Source organism: Gobio gobio (genome assembly GCF_949357685.1).
Source record: "Gobio gobio genome assembly, chromosome: 4".
NCBI lineage: Eukaryota > Metazoa > Chordata > Actinopteri > Cypriniformes > Gobionidae > Gobio > Gobio gobio.
Genome location: NC_137100.1, coordinates 51,903,658 through 51,928,157, shown reverse-complemented (window position 1 = coordinate 51,928,157; position 24,500 = coordinate 51,903,658). Strand labels below are relative to the sequence as shown.

Below are 24,500 nucleotides of genomic sequence, written 5' to 3'. Positions count from 1 at the left end.
GCGGTGCAGCTGTATCTGTCTTTAATAAATCTGATAAAACTAAAGACTCTTCAGAAATATGAAGGATGCAATACAACTCTATAGGTACTCAAGATTACCATGAAACTGGCAGAAACTGTGTGTGTTATGTCCCCTTTATAAAACCCATATCAAGACTCAACCACTACTTTCAAATGTGCCTGAGGCTAAAGATGAAGGAGATTGATCAGTTAAAGACAAGGGCTCACCTGTAGCTGGGTAGGCGGCCAGGAGGTGTGTGACAAATGCCGCACTTGCGAGTTGTGCCGTCCCAGACTGCGGTGAACGCCACAGCACTCGTCACATATTAAAACTCCTCTGTTCACAGACGCCCAGCGAGGATCTAAGGAGCCAAGAAAATCAACAGATTAGCAGAAAGAAAACAACAGTGTGTCTCAGCAGTGTTGATCATTGATCAATATATATAATAACGCTAATGGAGCTTTTGGGCTGGTGTATGAGAATGGAAACAGAAATACAATACTTTTAAAAGGCATGGAAGGGAGATGCTTCTTAGAAGAATGCACGGAAGCAAACTAACTTAATATGCACAAATGAATCGTATCATCACAAACGAGCATTAAGAAAGCTTGGACATTTTAGAGCTTGGACTTCAAAATGTATTCATTTGAATTAAACATTTACATTATACATTGTATGTGTATTAATTTGTTCCACTAAAATAGCCTGATAAACCTTTACTAGTAGCACAGATGTCTAATATGTAGCTTTGATATGCATGTGATGTAATATATGACGACAACAAAATGTGGTGCTCAGTTCTTCCTTATAAGGCCACAATAGCAAAGGTTGACTGTCATCCTTTCATGTATGGCAGTAAACACGCCAACTTCCTCTTACATACACATGCATTAAAACCACAACAAATGCTAAGCAGCTGAGCTTTACTTCCAGGGTACGAGCAGGTGAACTGGGAAACACTGTGCGGCTTCTTAGTTTCACTACCTTCGAGAGGGTTGTCTACTGCAGCGTGATTCTAAACTAGTTTCACTTCAGATTCAGACACTGAGCATAAAGTGGCAACCGAACATACACTAACAAATCTGTTCATCATACAAAAATGTAAAAAAAAAAAAAAAAAAGATGTCTTCATCATACAGTATTAACAACATTTATCAGACTACCATGAACTGCACAAATACAGCAATTTTTACATAACATAACAGGCTGAACAGGATTTTTTATAGCATTTGGAAATGCATAACCAACAGCAGAGGAGTGATTTACCAGTGCAACGCATGCAGGAAACATGGCTAAAAACGGCAACAGTATTAGCTGGTAAATTTTCACTAGTATAAGCAAATCCAACCGTAGTGTTTTCATGAATGCTAAATAAAGTGATCGGGTTGAGAGTTTGATTGGGTGCACCAGAAGTCGCCAATAGAAGATATGGAAAGCATCGTATTTTACATTTTACTATACTTTTACCTAAAGCTGCAGTGCGTAACTTTTGGCGCTCTAGTGGTTAATAAACAGAACTGCATGCGTCTTGCGGAAGAACATTACAGCCGGAGCTACTTCTCTTTGGTTATGTCTATGGCGAGTCGTGTACATGTTGTATATTGTAAATCTTGAACACAAAAAAAGTTATATATTAGCTATGGTTAGTCGCAACCAGCAAACCATTTTTGGGTCACGACCCACCAGCTGAGACCTAGATCACTCAGAGATCCCCTACTACACTAGACAAACTCAAAGACCTATACGGAGACAGAATCAACACTTGTCACTGGCACTTGTCCTTCATGGACGTTACATACCAAGGCAGTTTTTAATAGAATATGTCATACATAGTCTCACTCCTTCACTGAGTCATGATGCCAAATCAGTGAAAGTGGGGCCAACCACACTGGACCTATGACTAATGTGTCTGAGCAGCCCATACTCTTCAGCATTGTACCCCCTCCCCCCAAACCCAAATCCAACCCCCCACCCCTTTCCAAAGGACAGATTCAGGCCAACATGTGATTTCACTTCCTTCAGAAATAACGATGTGAGTCAGCGCTTGAGAGTGTCAGAATTCCCCAAGAAGAGAGAGTTGAGGATTTTATTTTCAGATTGATAACAGGCAAATGTTTTTTTTTCTTCTAAATAATTATTCACTAAATGCAAATATTACCCAATCAATTTTTTCCATTCTTATACGGAAGATTAAAATACTAAATAAAATAAAAGTCTGAAAATACTCTTATAAAGGAAGGAGCTAGGGAATAAACAGCCCTATTTTCAGTATTATTTGTATTATTTCATATAGAAATAAATGGTGCATCATTTAGAGAGAATGTTGTCTAGTACCACAAAATGAAATACCCTGAAAATACAAAATATTAAAGAATGAATGTTATTGAAACAAAATATATTACAATCATTTAAAAAACATTTTTTATTTATATTATATATATATATATATACACACTTTTTTTTTTTTATACGCTTATTGTCTTAGGTCTATTTTGACAGCAGAAGATTAGTGTGGCCCCTAAACAAAGTAGAAAATCAGAGTTTTAAATCTGGACTAAAATGGATCCTTTTACTGCATCAAGTGAGCAGGTCATTAAAGTCTCCGACACTTATGAAGTTAGTGACCATTTGGGGTTTTACAGCCAGTGTGAAGGGATATATGATACCACAATTGCACCAGTCTAAAAGAAACATGAGCTATCTAAATTAAAAACCGATTCACTGATAAGCAGAGAGCAGCCTAGACGCAAAAGTCACTTCCCTTCATGCACAGGAAGTATCAAACAACAGCTGCAAAGAGGCCAAGGGCCAGAATCAAGCACCTGGCACAAGCATCATTCCCCTCTCACCCTCATTCTCCCTCCCTCTCTTTTTCTTTCTCTCTAAGCCAAGCGCTGATCTCTTCCCCATCAAGTGCTGCAGCGGCTAAAATAAAACCCAGTGCTGAATGACTAAAAATATTCATCCTAACAACAACTGCCCAATGATCCTGACATGTTGGGGCAGCCCAGGCCAGCTGGTGACTGAGGCGTAACTAATCAAGAGGAATCAATATGTGGAATGAGGAGAAAACTCAACCACAGAACATAACCAAACAAATCACAGGACAAAGTTAACCGTGTTTCATAGTTCAAACACTAAAATGGGTCTATCCTATACAGTACAATTCATAAATGAAGAACTGTTCTCTACACATTTATCAAATCAAATAAATGTTGTTAATGTCATTTATAGTCTTTGGAGGTGAATTCTAGTTATTCACGGTCAATGTATTTATCAAGACAGTAAATTATTATATAATGTAATGACGACAACAATGCTATGTGACATTTTATTTATCTCTTCTCTCCAAAGTCAGGGCACTGCATGTGTTGGTTAGCGTCACTTGTTGTTAGTAATAAATAAGGCCACATCAAGCAAACTTAGATGTTGTAGATGTTTACACCTGGAATTCCCCTTGAGGGTCAATAAAGTATAAGTACCCATTTCTCCACATAAAATATGAATACAATGACTGTTCACAAACCTTCACAGCATCATTGGAACCTGAAGAAAACCCCGTGAAATTGAGTCAACACGGCATGCAGTGGCTCTGTCTCAAAACACACTGAGCTGCCAGAGAGAAGAATTTTTGGACAGGCGCTAAAGATGCCTAAAATGTTGTCTAGTTAGTCACCTCACTTGGTTTTGAGACAAAGCCAGTGGCAATACATCATGCTGCAAAAACGCATACATTTACTATATCTATTCAAACCCCAACCTAAATCTGGTTTTAACGCGACTAGAAGGTTGCATACAAATCTGAATCATGTATTTGTATAGTTAAATGTTATCATTCGGTCACTTAATTGAGTAATATCACCTGGTTGTCCAGTGCAAGTTGAGCCGAATATACGGCGGAATATACTCACCCGAACTGCTGCAGTCCGCACAAACTTCGCTATTTCGCAGCCGTTTCGACATCCTTGCCTCCGGTAACGCGGGTATTACCATGTATTATCGACCCAGAATCGTCCACGGATAAATTTAAAGCATGTACCGCTTTGACATAATGACGGGATCCGTTTAAAAGTATTGTATCACTGAAAGAGGATCTCATACCCGAAGAGGACGCGCATACGGAGGAGATAAATGTGTGCGAATGCTACATGTGAAATACCCATAGGAAATAACGTAACGTTATAGGTCGTACTGTCTAGCTTGAAATTAGGACAGACGAGTCAGACAGTGGAGCCTCTGACATGATGCATTAAACTACACTACGGATATCCTTGCCCAGCAACCCATCAGATCGCAGTAGAGTGCCATCTGCCCTCCCAGACCACACATTTGAGTTTATAGTGACGATAAATCAGCTTTCTAGCGCTGCCTGACACACAGTGGACAGACGCGTCACTGCAGCGCGTGAGATCCATTTATATCTATTATCCATTTGTTCCATATTCACAGACCGTGAGACGATTATATTGAATAAGTAAGTCTGGGGGGTGGGGAAGCAAATCCTCTTTATGTTTGGAATATATATATAAACTCAAATGAGCCAAACACTGTCGGAAATGAAATGGTATGTAGGACGCGATCTTCATAACATACTGCATTCGTCACCGCGCATGCGCAGGAGGGATTCCAGTCGCTCGCCGCTCCTTATGAGCTAAAGATCTTTTAAAACACCGAGGCGGCGTCGCGCTCTCTCAAGCGAACGAATTTCAGACCGTAACAGTAAGATGAATAATTACGATTGTTTACTGATGTGTCATTTGGTAACATTTTTGTTTTATGCGTAATATTCAAAAATCTAATTAGGATTGCGCAAAAATCACGATTTTATAGCCATATTTTTATAGCATGACCACCCCTCCTTCGCATGGAATGGTTTAGTCTGGCGTTGGGCTTGTCAATTTTAATTATACAAAAATAATAATAATTTATCCTTTACGATTTTTTGATAGAGTAGATATGGCTAATTAGGCTCTTATCGACCATTTTATGTTGAGACCATTATTTATAAACATAACTAAATGCAAAAAGGTTTGGAGGAACAGTTTGTCAAATGACTGGGTACACCCCTATACAAATAGTTTCAACCTGCCACTTCCTTGTTTTTCAAAAGTTTATTTTGAAAAAAAGTTGGTTGCGTTTTCGGCGTCTCCTTTACTAAGGCATCTGTTTAATAGCCATAGTCTCTGTATATTTATCTGAAATGAATTAAACGCATGAAGAGATTTGATGGTTCATGACAGTAGCTAGCTCGAAGGCTGGCTCTTGATTTTGGAGGGTGAGACACGGGGAGTTAGATCGAGCCAGAATGTTATCCGCTACCGCTGCCAGCGTCGAGGATTTCATCCTCCGGTATCCACTGCATGTCCTGGTGTGGGAGAATGATTACAGGAAGCTGGAAAGAGAGCTACAGACGGTATGTGTGAGGTATCCGTAAATGCTGATGTATGTCGACTATATGAAGCTAATGGTAGAATCATTGATTTGACTGCTGAGATATTTCTGCCTCCTGTGGATGTAATGACTTGCTTGTCATGTATTTAATAATCTAATGAAATTGGACTTGGTGCATTATTGGATGTTATTGCAAATGCTTCATCAGCTTGCCATCCACTTGTTAGCCACAGCCCTGCTGTATTGCATTGCACTGGAGAGCTGGTGAGCTCATCCTAACAGCAGAAGAGATTCATTTTATTGCACCATGCTATAAATCAGGGCTTTTTAAACTGGGTTCTGTGGAAAAGTTTAGAGTAAAACATTGTGAAATAAATAAATGTATTTAATGATATTTTACACATATTATAACATAACATTTTCACAGTATAAATGGGTTCTTTATACATTTAAATGTAGAGCTGCCTTTTAAATTTTACGATGGGGGGTCTCTCACATGAGGATGATCATATTATATGTGGCATCTAAAAAATTGAAAGTCACCCCTTCTGTAGGTGACAATTTCGACAAATAAATCAGACATCATGACCGTTTCACAGGAAGAGGATCTAATATTCTAGTTAATTACAGTTCCATTCCACATTTTCATCTCCCCACCCACAAGCCATGCAGCAATGCTTATGAGTTTTGCCCCCTTTCAGTTTCCTCCATAAAAACTGTCTGTGTTTACATTCCTTTCAGAGTTACATTGAAGAGGTGGATCCCAGGGGCCGGACCCCTCTGCACCTGGCTGTCTCTCTTGGACACTTGGAGTCGGTGAGAGTGCTGCTCAGACATGGCGCGGATGTTTCCAAAGAAAATGACAAACATTGGACAGGTGAGAATGAAGCTGTGCACTATCGCCATAGCAGTCTTCAAAGTAAACTGCATTGGCTCTCCCAAGAATGCCATTAGAACTATTACCGCCACCACTTCCTCGGCTTGTGTCATCAGTGGTTTTTCCAGTCAGTGAAAGTGTTTAGTACCTCTGTTTCAGCTTTCCCGTTGCAGTGAGCATTATAAATATACTCTAATAATAACCTCCTCTCAAAGATTTAAGTCTTTTTTATCATATGTGATTTATAGTGCACTATATATTAGTGGTAGACTAGTATGTTTCCATTTCCATTTCTTTAGATAAGGATTAATATCTAATATATCTTGTTGTCTGCACAGTGCTGCAGGAAGCAGTTAGCACGGGAGATCCTGAGATGGTGCAGCTGGTGCTCCAGCGGCGAGATTATATCAAAGCCTCCACTGCGCTGGGTGGCGTTCCAGATCTACTGTGCAAGATCCGAGAGGTGCGTCTGTCTTTTGATCCTGTTGATTATTTTGGTGAATTTTGAGGTTATATTGTGTAATATACATTACTGTTCAAAAGTATGGGGCGGTGAGATTTGTTAATGTTTCTTATGCTCATCCAGGCTGTAATTATTTGATAAAAAAAATACAGTAGAAACAGTAATATTGTGAAATATTATTACAATTTAATTAGTCTATTCTTTAGTGTCACTCGATCCTTCTAATATGCTTATTTGGTGCTCAAGAAACATTTCTTATTTATGATCAATGTTGAAAACAGCTTTATATTTTTTGTGGAAACTGTGATGGAGTTTTTCAAGATTCTTTTGAGGAATTGAAAGTTCAAAAGAACAGCATTTGTTAACAATGTGAACTGTCAAGTTTTATCAGTGTAATGCATCCTTACAATTTCCTAGAAAATCTTACTGACCCCATGTTTTTGAATGATTGTGTGTAAATTGATTTAGCTACATGGTCATTACAAAACCCATTCTGTGTGTAAACATCAAAGGCATAGTGTGATATTCATAGACGTTTTATTCTTTCGTTTGGCACATGCATTTTCTGTGCTAAGTTCAAATATTTTAACTTTGCTTTTGCTTTCACTATTCACTGTTCACTGTGTTTATTCTTTCTTGCTACCAAACAACCTCATAAAATTGCCCTTCTGTAGTGCTATCTGCAACATTTTTATATGGCAGTCAAAATGGCACATTGCACTTGTGTTGAAGCCAGCTGCGGCTCATCTGTAATGGCAGTGCCCCACCAATATATATCCAAAACATAGACCTCTATATATAAACTGACTCAATATTACATTGTAAATGTGTTCAGCTTTCTGCCACAAATATTTTTTGATTATTCAAGACTATTTTACATCGTAACGTGAGCAGGATATACAAAAATTGTACGTATAGATTTGGCAAGCGTGTATTATGATACTAAGCTGGGCAGAGAGAGCCTGAGCCCTGCCCAGATGTCCAGCACCCCACAATTTTCCAATGTAAATTTGTGGTGAAAATGGAACTGTAGCACGCTCTAATTGAGGGCTATTGGGGCAGTTACTGCCCCGCTTATTTTCACGTTACCTTATGCAAACCTCACTCCAGACAGAGACAATATCAATCTGCTTTAGATATGTGAATCAGGTCAGTAACTAGTTGGCATGTCTGTTCTTCATGTGTGGACTAGCGTATCAAATTAATGAAAGTATAAATCCTTTAATTTAAACATGTGAATAGCCTTTATATTGTTCTGTTGTGTTTGTTTTATGTTTGTTCTGAGAATACACATGACTTTCTTTTCCTCGCCTGGAATTCCTCCACAACTTTATGACATTCTAAAACAACATTCGGAGGCAATAAGCACTACATGAAGGCAATTCTGCATTCTGTGTGTCTATGTGTGTCGCGCCTCTGCCAAAAGTGTTCTGCATGTGTTCAGCGATTAGAGTATAAAGCTTACAAAATCTAGCCCAGAATCTGCCCTACCTAAATTTACAGTCAGGACCTGCTACTGGTTGAACCCCTCACACGAGTCATGTGAAAAGGCCTGAAGTGTAATGAACCTCTTTTCATCCCAGTCTCCAGATTTCTACATGGAAATGAAGTGGGAGTTTACTAGCTGGAGTAAGTGCTTTTTTTCCCCTCACATGAATCCTTTTTTTAGGATGTAGTATGATCCTTATCCTGTGCTTCTTTTCTCACTCCAGTTCCTCTCGTTTCCCGCGTGTGTCCCAGCGACGTGTGCAGAATCTGGAAGAGTGGGGCCTGTCTGAGAGTGGACACCACCCTGCTGGGCTTTGAAAACATGACCTGGATCAGAGGAAGAAGAAGCTATATCTTCAGAGAAGAGAGTTAGTTATTCTGTCTGTCTGCCTGTCTAGTCTAGGCTGTCTGTATTTGTTGGTGGGGTTCTATAACCTGGATGCCAGCCGAACTTAGCCCCGTCCACAACATTTGAGGTCGGGAGGTTCAGTCTGGACTTGATCTGTTGTGGAGCAACTATGCTCGAACCAGAGCTGTTCGGACCAATCAATTTGTCAGGGCGGACTTTATATGATGATGGACAGATGATGAACTGTAACGTAATCATTCATGTCACCAAACAGTGCTTGGGATGAATTAGTTCTAATCCTAAACGGAGAACTTGTTAATATATGCATTCACCTTTACTATTTCTCTCAAAAATGTTGATCGTGTTGGAAAGTAATCCGTGTATACTTTAATAATTTTTTACAACACCAGAAAAGATTGTTTACGCTAATCTTCTTCTTCTACTTCTTCCAGTGTACGTGCAGTTGAGTTCTGTTGACAACTATGCGTCGCTCCGTTGCTCTGATTGGTTGTAGGTCTATCCAATTGAGTGCAGAGGCATTTTCTTTCCTGGTTCGGTTGAAACCAGCCCCATAATCACAGCCCAATGGAGCAGTATCAGACTCATATTCTGACTAGAATTGAGTGTGACGATATCAGGCTAGGGGTTCTAGCAAATGTGCTGTGAATTCTTCATTTGTATGTTTACTAGTGCACTTTGCATGAGGATGAATGATATGCCTGATGTTTATTTGTGATTGATCAGTGTCATGTGGACTTTACATGCGTGTTCTCACAGACAACTGCACTGAGCTGATGGAAGTGAATCACGAGGACGAGGTGGTGGACACAGAGCGTTTTGATCTTTCCCGTGAGATTGAAGATGTCACTCTGGACTCCATGCAGCCCGCTGAACAGGAAGTTGCCAAGAGGCTGACAAGCTCCATTGTCAACACATATCTGGACACAAAGGACATTGCGTTTGAGAGGTATGGCCATGTATATTTTATATAGTACATATATATGTATATAGATTTACTTCTAATAAATATACTACCGTTCAGAAGATTAGGGTCAGTAAGAAAAAGAAAATAAGTTTCTTATGCTCACCAAGGAAGCATTTATTTGAAATCCAGTCAAAACACTAATATTGTGAAATATTATTAAATTGTTAATTCCTGTTTTCTATTTTAATATAAGTATTACTCCAGTCTGCAGTGTCACATGATCCTTCAGAAATCATTCTAACATACTGATCAAGAAACATTTCTTATTATCAATGTTGAAAACAATTGTGCTGCTTAATAATTTTGTGGATCCCTGGCACATGTTGTTCAAGATTCTTTAATGAGTAGTATGTTCAGAAGAACGGCTTTTATTTGAAATATAATTTTATTGTGACATTGTTAATGTCTTTACAGTCACTTTTGATCAATTTCATGCATCCTTGCTATAAAAGAATTCAGTAATTGAATTAAATTGCTGAATTTAAAACGGACCATTTAAATTCATTCTCAAAAAGGAACTCTTAACACAACTTTTCTGCTGAAGTTTAAATCAGAGATGTTATTAAAACATTTATTCTGTGCTCAGGTCTAAATCCGGTATTTGGGGTTGGAGGTCAGACAGAACAGAAGTAGTAAATGGATTTGAAGCCAAGGTGAGCCATCAACCAGCTGTTTATGAACTAATATACCATTAAGAATAATTGGAAAGAGAACATTGAAACCCTTTTAGAGTTACAGATACTCCAAAGTGAAAAGCTAATCTTCAGAAACATCAGACTCTTTTTTTAGAGCAGTGAGCTTCAGAATAAGGCAGTCTTTGTCCTGTGGGTGATGATGCTGCTTTTGGCAGGTTTTTTCAGTGAACAATGTGAACGTTGTGATTCGCACCAGGACGGAGCACCTCACAGACGAGGAGAAGGCGAGGATAAAAAGTAATTAACCCACTTTAAGATTTACACTATATATATCATTCCCCTTTTCCACCAAAATGGTGCTGATGCTCGACCGGGAAGCTGGAAATCTCTCTCAAAACCAACCTATTTTTTTTACACTTACTTAAGGGATGAACAGTGACTTTATTGATGTTATTAAAGTACATAACCAGCACACAAACAATTTGGCACACCACAGTCTTTGTTTTAAACAGAGTAACATCCAAAGAATTTTGATTCATGGTCTTTATATCATCACAAGCTGCTTTTGATGGAATGGGTTAAAGTTATAACAATCAATTCACACATATTGAATAGATGGACAGAGAAAAATAAGAGGAGCGGCTCTGCGGAGTGACAAACATATTAACAGAATGTCTGTCATTTGAACGTGCGACAATCACCGCATCTGTGTTTCCATTGTAAACAGATTTGAGGAACAATCTAGTATGATCTAGTTTTGTTTTGAATCAGCGTTGCCAGATTAAGTTGTTTTGAAAACTTTATTTAGTGCAGATGTTACGTTGTCCCCTGGCCTTTGATCATTATCAGTTTGAAGCCCATAATTGCTTTTCTGCCAATGAAAGCACATGGAATTGTTCCAGATTGGGCTCCAGCACCCTGTCGGTGGTAAAGAGTCAATAGGCTGTTCCCTGCGGTTCTCTGTTATTTTTACTGATTAATATAAATTACTGATGCTTTTGATCTCCACAGGTGAAAGGAATGTTCTGGAATCTTTACTCGGCACTGTAGAACAACAGATCGGTGCTCAAGGGGTAAGACGAGCACACGAAACAGACACGGAATTTATTTTCCTCTTAACTGTTTGGACATTTCAGCCACACTTAAAGGAACACTCCACTATTTTTGAAAATAGGCTAATTTCCAACTCCCCTAGAGTTAAACAGTTGAGTTTTACCGTTTTCGAATCCATTCAGCCGATCTCTGGGTCTCTGGCGGTAGCACTTTTAGCATAGCTTAGCATAGATCATTGAATCTGATTAGACCGTTAGCATCTCGCTCTAAAAAATGACCAAAGAGTTTCGATATTTTTCCTATTTAAAACTTGACTCTTCTGTAGTTACATTGTGTACTAAGAAAATGTTGTTTTTTTTTCTAGGCCGATACTTTCATTCCTGCATAATAATCAAAGAACTTTGCTGCTGTACCATGGGTGCAGCAGGCACAATGATATTACGCAGCACCTGAAAATAGTCCCCAGCATGCTCTCTATGCAAGAAGGTTGTCACGATGGTTATGTTGACGGAAGTTAGCCTGTTTTCAGGCACTGTGTAATATCAATGCACCGCTGCACCCATGGTATAGCAGCAAAGTTCCATGATTATTACGCAGGAATGAGAGTATAGTTCCTAGATATATCGGCCTAGAAAATCACAACTTTTCATTTTCTGTCGGTCTTAGGCCCCCGTCCACACGAAGCCAGAGCTTTCCCTATCCGATCTTTTTTTCTTCTTCCTCGTTTCAAGAAATACCTGCGTACACACGTGAGCATGAAAACGGCTCAAAACGATGTAGTATACATGCCAGGCCAGTATGTGACGCTGTAATTCTGCCACAGAAATGCACTAAAAACGGAGAAGAAGAGTTGTGGCCAGAAGGGGTACGGCAACAGTCAGAGGTGAGGCAAAATCTCACAATAAAATAACAATAAATAAATGTGCTACTTACCAGATGTGTTTTATTAATGGCTACACCTACCCCAACCCTAAACCTACCCTTACAATAATGCAAATACAGTAACTAAACGACGCAGTATTGATGCGCGCATGCCCAGTGCCCATAGTTGATTCCCTTCTAGTCTTTCCCGCGCAGGACGTGGTGTGATGACATCACCGTTTCACAAAATATACGGATTGGCTGTACACACGAAAACGCAGGGGTGTCGTTTTCAGATTTATCCACTCTGGGACCCAGTAAAAAATATCGGTTTCATGCTCCCAAAACGCCGGATTCGTGTGGACGAAACGCTGATACGGTACAAAATTTTATGGTATACAGCTAAACGCGTCTCCGTGTGGACGGGGCCTTAGTGCATGATGCAACTACAGAAGAATCAAGTCTAAAAATAGGAAAAATATCGAAACTCTTTGGTCATTTTTTTGAGGGAGATGCTAGCGGTCTAATCAGATCCCATTAAGCAAGTAGAGGTATTGCTGTAAGAGAGAAGCAGTTATTTTGATTAAAGATAATGGGGGACACACGATGTGCATTTGAAATAATTTACAATAAATACTGCGATATTTCATGAAGAAATAAGAATTGTCAGTTTTAATTTCATAGTGACTTTAGGCGTCCCAGTGCTTTTTGAGACCACTGTATTTTAGGATTCTGATTTTAGGATCTGATTCTGATTAGGATTCTGTATTGATTGTTTCTGTGTTTGATTACAGGACATGACTATGGAGTTTGCTACTGCCACAAACCCCACAGCTATTACTCCAGATGAGTACTTTAATCCCAACTTTGACCTGGAGGGTAGAGATATTGGTCGACCCATTGAGCTCACCATTAGAACACAGAAGTAATTATTTTCTTACTGACCTTAGTCTTTTGAGTGTGTGTGTTTTCTTGTGTATATATGGTTTGTATATAATGACATGAGTATTGCAACGTAAACATGGCTTATGAGGACACTTAAACTCGTAAACCAAATGGCTTAAAGAACATGCTAAACCGTTTTTTGAATTTCAAACAAATGCAGAACGTTTTCTGTGATGGGTAGTTTAGGGGGTAGGGTTCAGGGCCTGAAATTAACTTTTTTGACCACCAGCCACTTTCTTTTTTCTCCTCGACATTAACCCTGTTCACGTGCTTGTCAGGCTTTTTTTGTGTGTGTTGTAAATATAATTTAGAATATAATTTATACTGAAGAAATATTCTCAACAGTGTTCAATCAGCTTTGACATATTTAAATCTGCATATCTTTTATATTTTTACCTTTTATAAAGGTTATTTTTTTCCATAATCTAATTAAATATAGGCTATGCTTCAGCTTTCAGTTTATATTCTTAAATTTGATCTATAAATTAAATTTGAATAATAAGACACTGTAGGGCTGTTACCAATCAAATTAAATAATTTACACTGAAAAATTACAACTGCATTAAAAAATATTATGAGAAAAGTTGGAAAGAATGTTTAAACATGAAAGTAAACCACCAGTAGGTGGCAGCAGGTGACCGTTTTAATTTGAGTCATTGAGTCGATTCGTTCAAACGGCTGATTCATTCAAGAATGAGGCAGTCGTTTATGAACAGGTCATTGAATCTTTGATACAAACGATTCATTCAAAGCGTTGAATCATTCAGTAACATTGATTTCTCCTCGAGAGGCTGCGCGAGCATCAACAGCGCAACATTGCTACCAGGCACGTGCAGAGGGGGGGGCTTTGGGTGCTCGAGCCCCTGCCCTTTTTCAAAATGAATCAAAAGTGCCCCTCTCAGACAAATATCAATGATAATATCGTGGTCAATAAAACTAAATAAATGTGATTATTATAACATGACAATGCATACAATAGTAACGAAAGGCTCAAAAGTCGGACAATTTCTGTTGAGGCGTTGCCATAACGCGTTGCTATGGGTCGCATGCGTTTTGATTGACAGCTGATTTTCCACTGTTCGGAAACGGCTCTCGAGCCAAAAATGGTCCTTTCAGAGAGTGTGTGGCCTCGCGGGAAAAAAGTAAACCAATATTTTTTTTTTCATCCATAATCAGAGCTAATGTGTTGATTTAATTAAAAATCTATATATTAGCTATATATATTTTAAAGTATTACACAATTCACCAATGCCCGTTTGTCATGTATATACACCAACCAATCGTGATCTGGCAAAGCAAGTTCAAATTCCATTGGGTGATGTGAAACGGTAATTTTCTGTTCTTATTCATAAATCGGTTGAAAATTACATGGACAGACGAACTAACGTTTGTGGAACAATTTCCTGCGGTTTGTCTAATTTTATAAATTGCATCACTGACAAAATGGATTTTAACTGACAACAAACAAATCCCTGCACAAAACCACAGCAGCAAAAGTCGCATTAATGGTAAGTAGTGTTAAATTCACTTGTATTTATGTATATTGATACACCGTTTACTATTTCATGAAACTATCAAAGTTAACAAAACCCAAGTGCCAGCGGCTCCTACAGGCCTATTATGTGAAGTGTAAGCTGGCAAAATGGTTACATGAAAGGACTTTATTATATTACCATTTTTTAATATTATGCAGCATTATGAAAGAAGTCTCTTATGTTCATCAAGCCTGCATTTATTTGATAAAAAAACAGCAATATTGCGAAATATATTAAAATAATGGTTTTCATTTTAAAATAATTTAAAATATAATTTATTCCTGTGATCACAGCTGGATTTTCAGCATCATTGCTCCACTCTTCAGTGTCACATGATCATTCAGAAATCATTCTAATATGAGGATTTAATGTCAATGATGGAAACTGTGATACTCTTTTCAAGATTCTTTGATTAATAAAAAGTTAAAAAGAATACAATGTAATAATATTTCACAATATTAGGCTACTGTTTTTTCTGTATTTTTGATTAAATAAATGCAGGCTTGATGAGCATAAGGATATATATACATATATATACATACATACATAAATGCATGCATACATACATATATATATATATATAAATATAATGTGTATTAGATTAGATTCAACTGTATTGTCATTACACAAGTACAGGTACAAGGCAACGAAATGCAGTAAGAGGCTGGTTCGCCCGAACAGGGACGAACAGGGTATATATATATATATATATATATATATATATATATATATATATATATATATATATATATATATATATATATATATATATATATATATATATATATATATATATATATATATATATATATATATATATATATATATATATATATATATATATATATATATATATATATATATATATATATATATATATATATATATATATATATATATATATATATATATATATATATATATATTTATATTTACATATATATATATATATATATTTATATTTACATATTGCCCCCTTTTTACATTTGAGCCCCTGCCCCTGACGAACTCTCTGCACGGCCCTGATTGCTACCGTCAGTTTATTATACATTAGGCTATATATTATTATCCACTATCGATCCCCACTTGTGCTAAATTAATGCAGAATCATTCTTGCATTTTGTTGATTCCCTAGTTTTTTGTTATTGATGTTTTAATCTGTCTAGTAAAATTTTAATTCACTTGCCCCTTCAAAAATCCACTTGTCCCACAAACATTGTTCTTTAACTTGTAAGAATACACATTTAAGTGCTGTCAAGTTATTAACAAAATCAATATAAGTATTAATAACTCTTACAATATACATTTAAAAAAAATCTTTTTATTCATTGATGTCCAGTGTCACAGACAGTCATACTGACTGCTGTTAATCCAGATATAGACCCGCAGCTGTGTTGAAGCCTGATTTAGTCACGTTAAGGAACGGTTAAACAGAACTAAATTAATATTATTATTACTGGTAAAGTTACCGCGTACCGGACATTTTCTCACCACTTCCCAACTCCCAACATGCACACGCACACGACGCACACACATCTGTGCAACTGTCATTATACTGTAGCCTACGTCAGTGTTGCATTATCTCGTCCCATCTCACTAACAGTTTAATACTCGCACATCCAAACGTAGTCAGAAAAGGGCCTCATCTTCTTTCCGATCACATGAACGTACTGCCCAATGAATCACTCAATTCTCATTGGCTACCTGCCAATGTGGCAGGTAGATTGACAGTGTTACCCGCCAATTGCAAAATTCACCCGCATTTGGCGCGTGGTCGGGTGTTAATTTCAGGACCTGGTCGGGTTAGTCTAGGGAGACAGAATATATGGTTTGTACAATATAAAAACCATTACGCTGGTAACACTTTACAATAAGGGTACATTAGCTGCTTTAGTTAACATTAACTAAGAATGAACAATACTTCTATAAAGCATTTATTGGTCTTAGTTCATGTTATTTTAAACTTTTTTCTAATACATTATGGAAATCAAAAGATGCATTTTTTAACATTAGTTAATGCAATGTGAGTGTGAAGTAAATTGAACAAACAATTAACAGATGGATTTTTATGAACTCATATTAACAGATTAATAAATACTGTAACAATGAGCAATACATTTGTTAGTTCATGTTGGTTAATGTAACAAGAGACCTTTTTGTTACCATTACGCCTATGGAGAGTGTGTGTATATGGATTGAAGAAATGGTTGAGGTTTTTGTGACCCCTTCTCAGGTTTAAAGGCACCCTGTGGATGAGCGAGGAGCATCCTCTGTCTCTGGTGGAGCAAGTCACTCCCATCATTGACCTGATGGCTCGCACCAGCACTCACTTTGCCCGGCTCAGGGACTTCATCAACCTCAGGTTTCCCCCTGGCTTTCCTGTGAAGATCGGTGAGTGAAAGAATGAAAAAGAGGATCAAACAGCCCTACCCTTCAGTTCTAAAATTAAACCCTGTCCAGCATAAAATTTGCATTTGTAAAGTTATACATTAGCTTAAATTTTAACTTATCTAACCTGCAACAAAACTGCAAGTGCACTTATGAAATTCAGCTAAACGTTTCCAAATTATGAATGGAAAATAGTTTAGTATTAACTAATCTAACTTTCCTGTTTTTCAAGACTGCTTTAATGTCTCAAGCCTGGACTTAGGCGTTGTCTTTAAAGAAAACTTTGTCAAACATTTCTGCTTACATTTTGGTAGTCAGACCGAGAAAACGGAAATAAATTCTGTATATTTCTTGTGTGAATGGCTTTAATATAACTAGATCATGGGTTTGATTTCTGTTGTGTTCCGACAGAAATCCCATTGTTCCATGTGTTAAATGCCCGCATCACATTTGGAAGCGTCAACAAGTGCAGTACAGATGAGCCCCTGGACACCAACCAATCAGCTTCTACACCCACGCCCACAGAAGAGAAGTGTGACAACCAGGCTTCAGGTTTGGAAATAGGTGAATGTATTCCTAGTCTGTTTAAATAACTTTTAAAGGGATAATTAACCCAAAAATAAAAATTCCGTCATCATTTACTCACTCTCAAGTTGTTCCAAATCTGTATGAATTTTTTTTTTCTGCTCAACACAAAAGATATTTTGAAGAATTTTCAGTAACCAAACAGTTGATGGACCTCATTGACTTCCATAGTATGGAAAAATAGTGGGGCCCCATCAACTGTTTGGTTACTGACATTCTTCAAAATATCTTTTGTGTTCATCAGAACAAAGAAAATCATACAGGTTTGGAACAACTTGAGGTTGAGTATAGGGCTGTAATCTCCCAGTCGATTAGTCGATTATTGGTCGATACGTTCTGGCTCGACCAAAATTTTGATTGGTCGATTTTTTTGCAGCGTTCATTTAATTAGTTTTTGCCGCGTTCATTTAATCAGTTTTGCTGCGCCGCGTTCATTTAATCAGGTGGAAAGCACTAATTGCTAATGGGGGTGTTTTCAGAGCATCCCTGTTTCACAGGTATCAGTCTGCCTTCAGAACACCCCCATTGTTTTCACTTCTTTTGGATTAGCCCAACCAACTGGCGAAGAGAAGTCTCTCGCCCGTCCTTTGTTTTTCATTCCCCGCTGGCTCAAACGCACGCCCATAGCGGTAAACTTGAGGAACGCCCATCAACATACACATGAGGGGAAGCGTCACAACACCACGCTTCAGTCGTGCCGCAAAAGTGGATCTGTACTGTCCGTTTTGCCGCGTTCATTTCATCAGTTTTGCCGCGTTCATTTCATCAGTTTTGCCGCGTTCATTTCATCAGTTTTGCCGCGCCGCGTTCATTTCATCAGGTGGAAAGCACTAATTGCTAATGGGGGTGTTTTCAGAGCACCCCTGTTTCACAGGTAACAGACTGTCTTCAAAACACCCCCATTGTTTTCACTTTTGGATTAGCCCAACCCACTGGAGAAGAGAGACAGATTGAAGAAGGCTAGTTTTCTGTAACTTATATTATTTATTTAATTGTGAGAGCGTTTTTTCTGCTCTTGATCTGGCTTGTTTAATAAATATTCATTTTTTATTAAAGTGGACGTGCCTTTTGTGTTTAAGAGTAAAAGCTTTAAGTTAATAGTCTATTCGTGTCTCAGCCGTGAAGCTGAGCTCAGCTCCTGTTCGAGCTGCACAGAGCGGCTGCAATTTTACTGTCTGTCAGTTATTATAATACATATGACAAAAACAATTGTCTAAATTATGTTGCATATTCCTCAAAAGTTCTTGTGATGATATCTAGTTGACAATAGTACTATATTTTGGGAAATCATAGGCTATGATATTGCGCAGGTGCACGTGATGCAACGCTGTCATAGCCGACAGACTCGCGTGTCAGACTCATTTCAGTGCAAAATAATCAGCTCAAAAACTATTTAATATACTGCAAATAGCCTACTAGTTTTTTATGTTTATTTATAATTCATTTATGCAGACAACAAGGCTACCAAGTACTGCGCACAGTGCGCAGCTAATTAATTTAACGTTTTTTTTCCTAACGTCATTTTTAGTCGATTTTTAGTCGAAAATTTCAGGACTTCAGTCGACCAAGATTTTCTTTGGTTGATTACAGCCCTAGTTGAGTAAATGATGACCGAATTTTCATTTTGGGTTGAATTATCCCTTTAAATGTACCATTCACAATCCATCTCAAAGTTCATATTGAGAATGCGTTATTTGGATTGATCCAGCAGGGAAATGTTGTAGCGTGTTGTTTACTTGCTCCTGCAGGACCTGCTCAATTCGAGGTGTGTCCGTCTGTATTCATGGCACCTGCACACTATCACCACCGAGGAGGTAACCGCCACTCCAACACACGCCATTACAACCCAGTGCATCATGATGAAGAGCTGCTCCAGTATGCCATTCACCAGAGCCTGCTTGAGTCCAGTGCACTTAATTCACAGGTCAGAAAGCTTCCTGTGACTGTATTTTGTGCAATTCTTGATGTTGTCTGTCTCTAATATGCTGTCTGGTGGGTCTTTTTTGTAGGACACTTTGAGTGATTCCGATGGACAGGCAACACAATCCATGATGAACCGCTTGAGTGATGGGTAATTTTTACATTATTTGTCCAGTCTTTTATTCTGTGGCAAATAGTTACACATACAAATTGTTTTCGGTTTCAAAGAAATGCTGTTCTTTTTTTTCCATTCATCAAAAAATCCTGAATTATGTGTCACAGTTGCCACAAAAATATTAAGCAGCACAACTGTTTTCAACATCAATAATAATAAGAATGGTTTCTTGCACCAAATTGAGCATATTAGAATGATTTCTGAAGGATCATGTGACACCGAAGACTGGAGTTATGATTCAGCTTTGCCATCACAGAAATAAATTACTTTTACAAATATATTAAAGTAGAAAACAGTTATATAGTAACAATATTTCACAATATAGCTGTTTTACTTTATATTTAATCAAATAAATGCAGCCTTACTGAGCTTAAGAGATTAATTTGGAAAACATTAATAAAAATCTCACCGGCCCCCCAAACTTTTGAGCAGTAGTCTAGGTCAGGGTTCCTATGCAGTTTTAAAAAGTATGGAATTTGATTTGAGTTATTTCCAGGTCCTGAAAAGTATGGAAAAATATTTACAACCCTCTACAATGCGAGTAAAACACTCAAATATGCGAGTAAATCGTCACTCTGGGCTATTAAATAATATCTATCATTAGCCGCTGGCTAATAAATTCTCAGATTTTACTCGTCAGTGTGTGTTAGATGCTAAGAATAAGTTTAGCGTAAATATATTTTTACTCGCTGAACACTCCGAATGAGCGCTTGAGAGTTTCGCTCTCGTCAAATCTATACGATTTCAAATCAGCTCATCTGAGTGTACCGTGAACTCTAGTGTGAAGAACTCCGTCGCTTTGCTGAGCGCGTTTCTCACACACAGCGAGAGAGAGAGAGAGAGAGAGAGGGAGAGAGAGTGCAAGAGTCTTACATACCACGCAAAATCGACGCGCTACATGTTAACAATATTCTTTGAGTTCATTTGGAATTATTCAGCTTTTAAGAACAAGCAGAAGATATGCCTTTTTTCCGGTAGTGGACTGAACTAATGCTCAAACGGGAATCTCATTGGCTGCCGCTCATCTTTTCCTGTCCCTGTTTTGGTTTCAGCAAATCAGTTTGATCGAATGCTGTCAACGTGATTAATATTCATGAACCCAGCAGCTCATCAATCCTTAGTGCATTGTACATTGTTATTAGTAGTAGAATTAGTAGTATTATTATCTTTTAATAATATAATTTAATTACCATTTATCTTTTTTTATACAGAAACACCAACAAGCACCACCACCAGTCCAAAGTTCAGTTAAATGACAATGCATTCATACATGGTTACCAACAGTTTTAGTTCTAATTACTAAAGTTCTATCATTAAATAGTGCTTGATTATAATAATATCATAACAGTCTAATGCTTGATTGACTGATGTTAAGAGTGTACGTTCAGATATTTAAAAAGCTGTGCCATTTTACAAAGATATTGATACATTTGGTGGAATTTATATAATATAATATAATATAATATAATATAATATAATATAATATAATATAATATAATATAATAAAGTAAAATCAGTCTGGCGACTAAACAAAAAAATGTACGAGCCAATGGTGATTCTATTGCTAAGGTGTGCGTAGAGGGTTGATATTTCCATTTCCAAACTATTGCCCCTATTTAGTTTTCTATAATAGAAAATTAAGAATTTAATGGGGAAAAAATCAAACATTGTGTTTTCATGGCAGCTGTTTAGTGGTTCTTTAGTGATTTGTCAAACACAGTGCCGCCGCTCCCACCACGCGCATCACGCGCATATTCAGATGTAACCAACTTTGTGATCATTAACATTTTCATAACTGTAATAAAACATTTTCTCAGTAACTAACTGATTGCAGTTACATTTATTTTGTAATTTAATTACGTAATCTAGTTACTCCCCAACAATGCCAAATATAAAGCTGAAAATTATGCTGTATAATCTAAAGAGAGGTTTGGAAATTTGAGTCTGTCTAGGAAAAGTATGGGTAGTGCTTTCTGTCCATTCCTGTGTACATTTTCTTAATTTGTCTCATGTTCTGTTACATAACCACAGGTCTGAGTCTGAGGGAGTTTTAGTAGACCTCAGTGACACCACACCCTCAAGCTCTGGCTCCACCTCCAGCCCCGACACTGAACTGCGATTGGCTATGGAGCTTTCGGCCCGGGCACAGGAGGAGGAAGAAAAGAGAAGGAAAGAAGAAGAAGAGGAATTAGAGAGGATTTTACAACTCTCCTTAACGGAAAAGTGACACAGTAAGACGAGGGAAGGAAAGAAAAAGGGAGTTCCTGTTATTGCCATAACCATTAAAACCTTTTTATTTATACCTTTCTTCAGATTCATGCAGCTCTCTGTTGCCACTGACATACGACTACACTTAGTTACATATTCAGTTTGGAGCCGACATCTGAAAAGTTCTGCTTCCTTATCCAAGAAATAAGCATTCGTTTTTTCCCTCTTTCTTTCCCTCCTGTAAAGAGGTTATCACGCTTGTATTTTATAAGAAATCCAGTGCTGCTTTTTTAAGGTTATGTGGTAGAAAGGTTGTGATGTCCTTAACAGTCCAAACATGAACCTGTGCGAGTTTGTACATCTTGACAGTAATGACTAGATACAGATTTAGTTTGTTTTGATAGAAAGGAAGGCTTTTTGCATTTAACATTAGCTTTAGGTTTTATTAATACTATATCTCAGGGTTAAACTGATCACCAGTTATCGGTTCCTTTAAAACCATTTTATACACCGCCAAGAAAAGTGAAAGAAATGAATGTTTTACACAAAGCAGTAGGACAGAACCATCCTTAACCCGTGTGCTTTTGTCATTACACAACTTCTGACTGAAGCATCTCTACTATAAAGGCAATAAATCCACACCACTGTGCCTCGCTGGAGTGAGAGGCACTCATACAGACCGGAATATTCCTCAAAGGGGCTGTCTGATGTAAGCCAATACGCCTCAAGCTTTTAGTCTGCCTAATTTGTAAAATGATACATTAAAACCACTCGGATCGCCATACGTATGTTGTATGAAAGCATGAATGTGGCAGTACTGGGTCACTTTTCCTGGCACCAACCAAACCTCATGCTACACTAAAGGACTAGGCGAATGTGTGAAGAGAAAACCAGCTGTTTTTGTTTCGGAAGGTGACTTTAAAATAGTTGCCTGTGGGAATGTGTGCGGTTGGACAGCATTGTTTGCTGACAGAGGTTCTGATAAATGATAAATGTGGAAGAACCTGCCCTGCTCTGTCTGGGAATCTTTAGGGAATATCATGCTGTTCCTTCCTCTTGTAGCAGACATTGCTATTTATTTTGTTAATGTTTTTTTCTTTCCCTGATGTCTTAAATGTTCTTTTGTTGACTTCTTCCTGTATGTGTTTTTAAAGCCTTGCGAGGCTGAGTATTGACTTTTGACTTGCAGCTTGCAGTATCTCTCACTACTTTTTGTATGAACCCGTGTGCGCTTGAACTGATTTTTACCATGTCTGTCACTTCATACTTTTTTCTATTGCTTTATTCTTCCTGTAGCGAACAAGGATCTGAGGCCACAATCTTGCATTTATAATATAATATAATAATGATTTTAGTTTCCTCTTTTTATTCGTATCCTGCATTGAAATAACAGACTAGAATAAATCAAATGTTCTGGCTACGATTATCCACACATTATTCATGGACACAGAATATAGTTTTGTTTCTTTATTTAAAACCTAATTTAACTTTTGGTATTTGGATATAAGTCTTAACTAACTAATTGCCAAAATGTTTAATGGTCTTTACTGGATCAGGGTTAGTGTTGGTTTGATTCTCGGTTAATTGTCATTGCTACAAAATGCGAGTTTAAAGTATCTTGTTTCAGCATGTTGAAGAAATCCTGAAGGCATTTGTAAACTGTGATATATGTTTGACACACAAACAAAAAAAGATGTTTTTACTTTAATAAAAGCACTTTATTGACTTTATGGCGCTTCATTAACTATATGACAGCTGCATGGACATGGCAAATCAAATAATAAAGGCATAAAAGCAGTTAAGTTGATCAGATCAATTTCATCATGAAAACCAAGTTATAAAAATGTATTTTTACTTTGGATATTAGTGACATATCTGAAATGTCGAACGTATGGTTTTGATTTATCCATGAAATGGCTTTACGTTTATCTTAAAATTCATGCTGCTCTGTTTTTAATACGATCGTTTCAAATCTATCCATTTATTTAACTTTTATTTGAGAAAAATCTATCCATTTCCTGTGCCTCATGAATTGTATTAAACAAACCAACAGATGGCACTGTTCTGATGTGTACCAATCTGTCCTTTTATCCTTTCTTTTTTAAACATGTTTTGAATGCCTTTTATAATATCTTTTTTTTTTGTGAAAAATGTAGGCCTATTCATCGCGAGTATTTTTAAAGGAAAATGTGTTAATGGTCTTTCTGTTTCTGTTTTCCTTCCCACAGTCAACCAATTAGATTGTGACACAGTTATAGTAACATTATTCTAAAAAGAGTGCATTTGAGATCTCTGGTATTCTCCTTGTAGCACAACAAGGTTTCAGGTTTGATAGTTTATTAGCCTCACGCACGAGGGTACATCACTCGGGTTTTGTGAGAAAAGTGTGTGACAATGGTTGTTTATTCATCCAAATGTACAGTTTGCCATTGAGAAATCTTATGTGACATTTTGTGAATATAGGTCCAGGCGTTAGATGTGAACGGTTGTCTTGGCACCTCATTTTCACTCGCATCTCAACAGAGCTTCGAGTGCCATGTGTTGGCAGAGGAAAGCTGTATGTCAGCAGTGGTTTGAGGCAGTGTGCAGTTAATCTCAGCCGTCTCTGGGAATGAAATCATGATTTCTATGAGATTACATGT

General features: G+C 37.5%; 2 protein-coding genes across 8 annotated transcripts in view; one reads left to right on the top strand and one right to left on the bottom strand.

Moving 5' to 3' along the window:
- Window positions 1–4,342, bottom strand: part of git2a (G protein-coupled receptor kinase interacting ArfGAP 2a) — a 33,299-nt gene extending 28,957 nt beyond the window's left edge. For 3 of the 4 annotated variants that reach the window (XM_079816199.1, XM_079816198.1, XM_079816197.1), the window contains exons 1-2: window positions 3,912–4,323; window positions 228–361 (exon numbers count right to left, since the gene is read on the bottom strand). In XM_079816199.1, the coding sequence (XP_079672325.1) occupies window positions 228–361; window positions 3,912–3,993 (216 nt within the window). In that variant the 5' untranslated portion in view covers window positions 3,994–4,323. Of the gene's footprint in view, window positions 1–227; window positions 362–3,911 lie in introns of all 4 variants that reach the window. The other variant, XM_079816196.1, reaches the window with a different exon arrangement.
- Window positions 4,343–4,646: 304 nt separating this feature from the next.
- On the top strand, window positions 4,647–24,059 carry ankrd13a (ankyrin repeat domain 13A). Of its 4 annotated transcripts, none has more exons than XM_079813908.1 (16): window positions 4,647–5,413; window positions 6,133–6,268; window positions 6,607–6,731; window positions 8,315–8,360; window positions 8,444–8,587; window positions 9,346–9,535; window positions 10,140–10,206; window positions 10,404–10,485; window positions 11,200–11,261; window positions 12,897–13,027; window positions 16,816–16,973; window positions 17,382–17,522; window positions 19,304–19,479; window positions 19,565–19,626; window positions 21,682–21,881; window positions 21,964–23,646. In XM_079813908.1, the coding sequence occupies exons 1-15, from the start codon at window positions 5,306–5,308 to the stop codon at window positions 21,875–21,877; spliced, it is 1,824 nt and encodes a 607-aa protein (XP_079670034.1). In that variant the 5' UTR covers window positions 4,647–5,305; the 3' UTR covers window positions 21,878–21,881; window positions 21,964–23,646. The 4 variants fall into 4 exon arrangements, with proteins under 4 accessions (XP_079670034.1, XP_079670032.1, XP_079670033.1 ...); XM_079813906.1 differs by having other exon boundaries at window positions 17,382–17,534; XM_079813907.1 differs by having other exon boundaries at window positions 21,682–24,059.
- The last annotated feature ends 441 nt before the right edge of the window (window positions 24,060–24,500 follow it).

Bases quoted from the DNA above. Each gene is read 5' to 3' on its own strand.
- ankrd13a (XM_079813905.1), top strand. From the start codon at position 5,306: ATGTTATCCGCTACCGCTGCCAGCGTCGAGGATTTCATCCTCCGGTAT. The intron at 10,207-10,403 runs GTGAGCCATCAA...TGCTTTTGGCAG, and splicing joins TAAATGGATTTGAAGCCAAG to GTTTTTTCAGTGAACAATGT. The intron at 17,535-19,303 runs GTGAATGTATTC...TTGCTCCTGCAG, and splicing joins GGCTTCAGGTTTGGAAATAG to GACCTGCTCAATTCGAGGTG.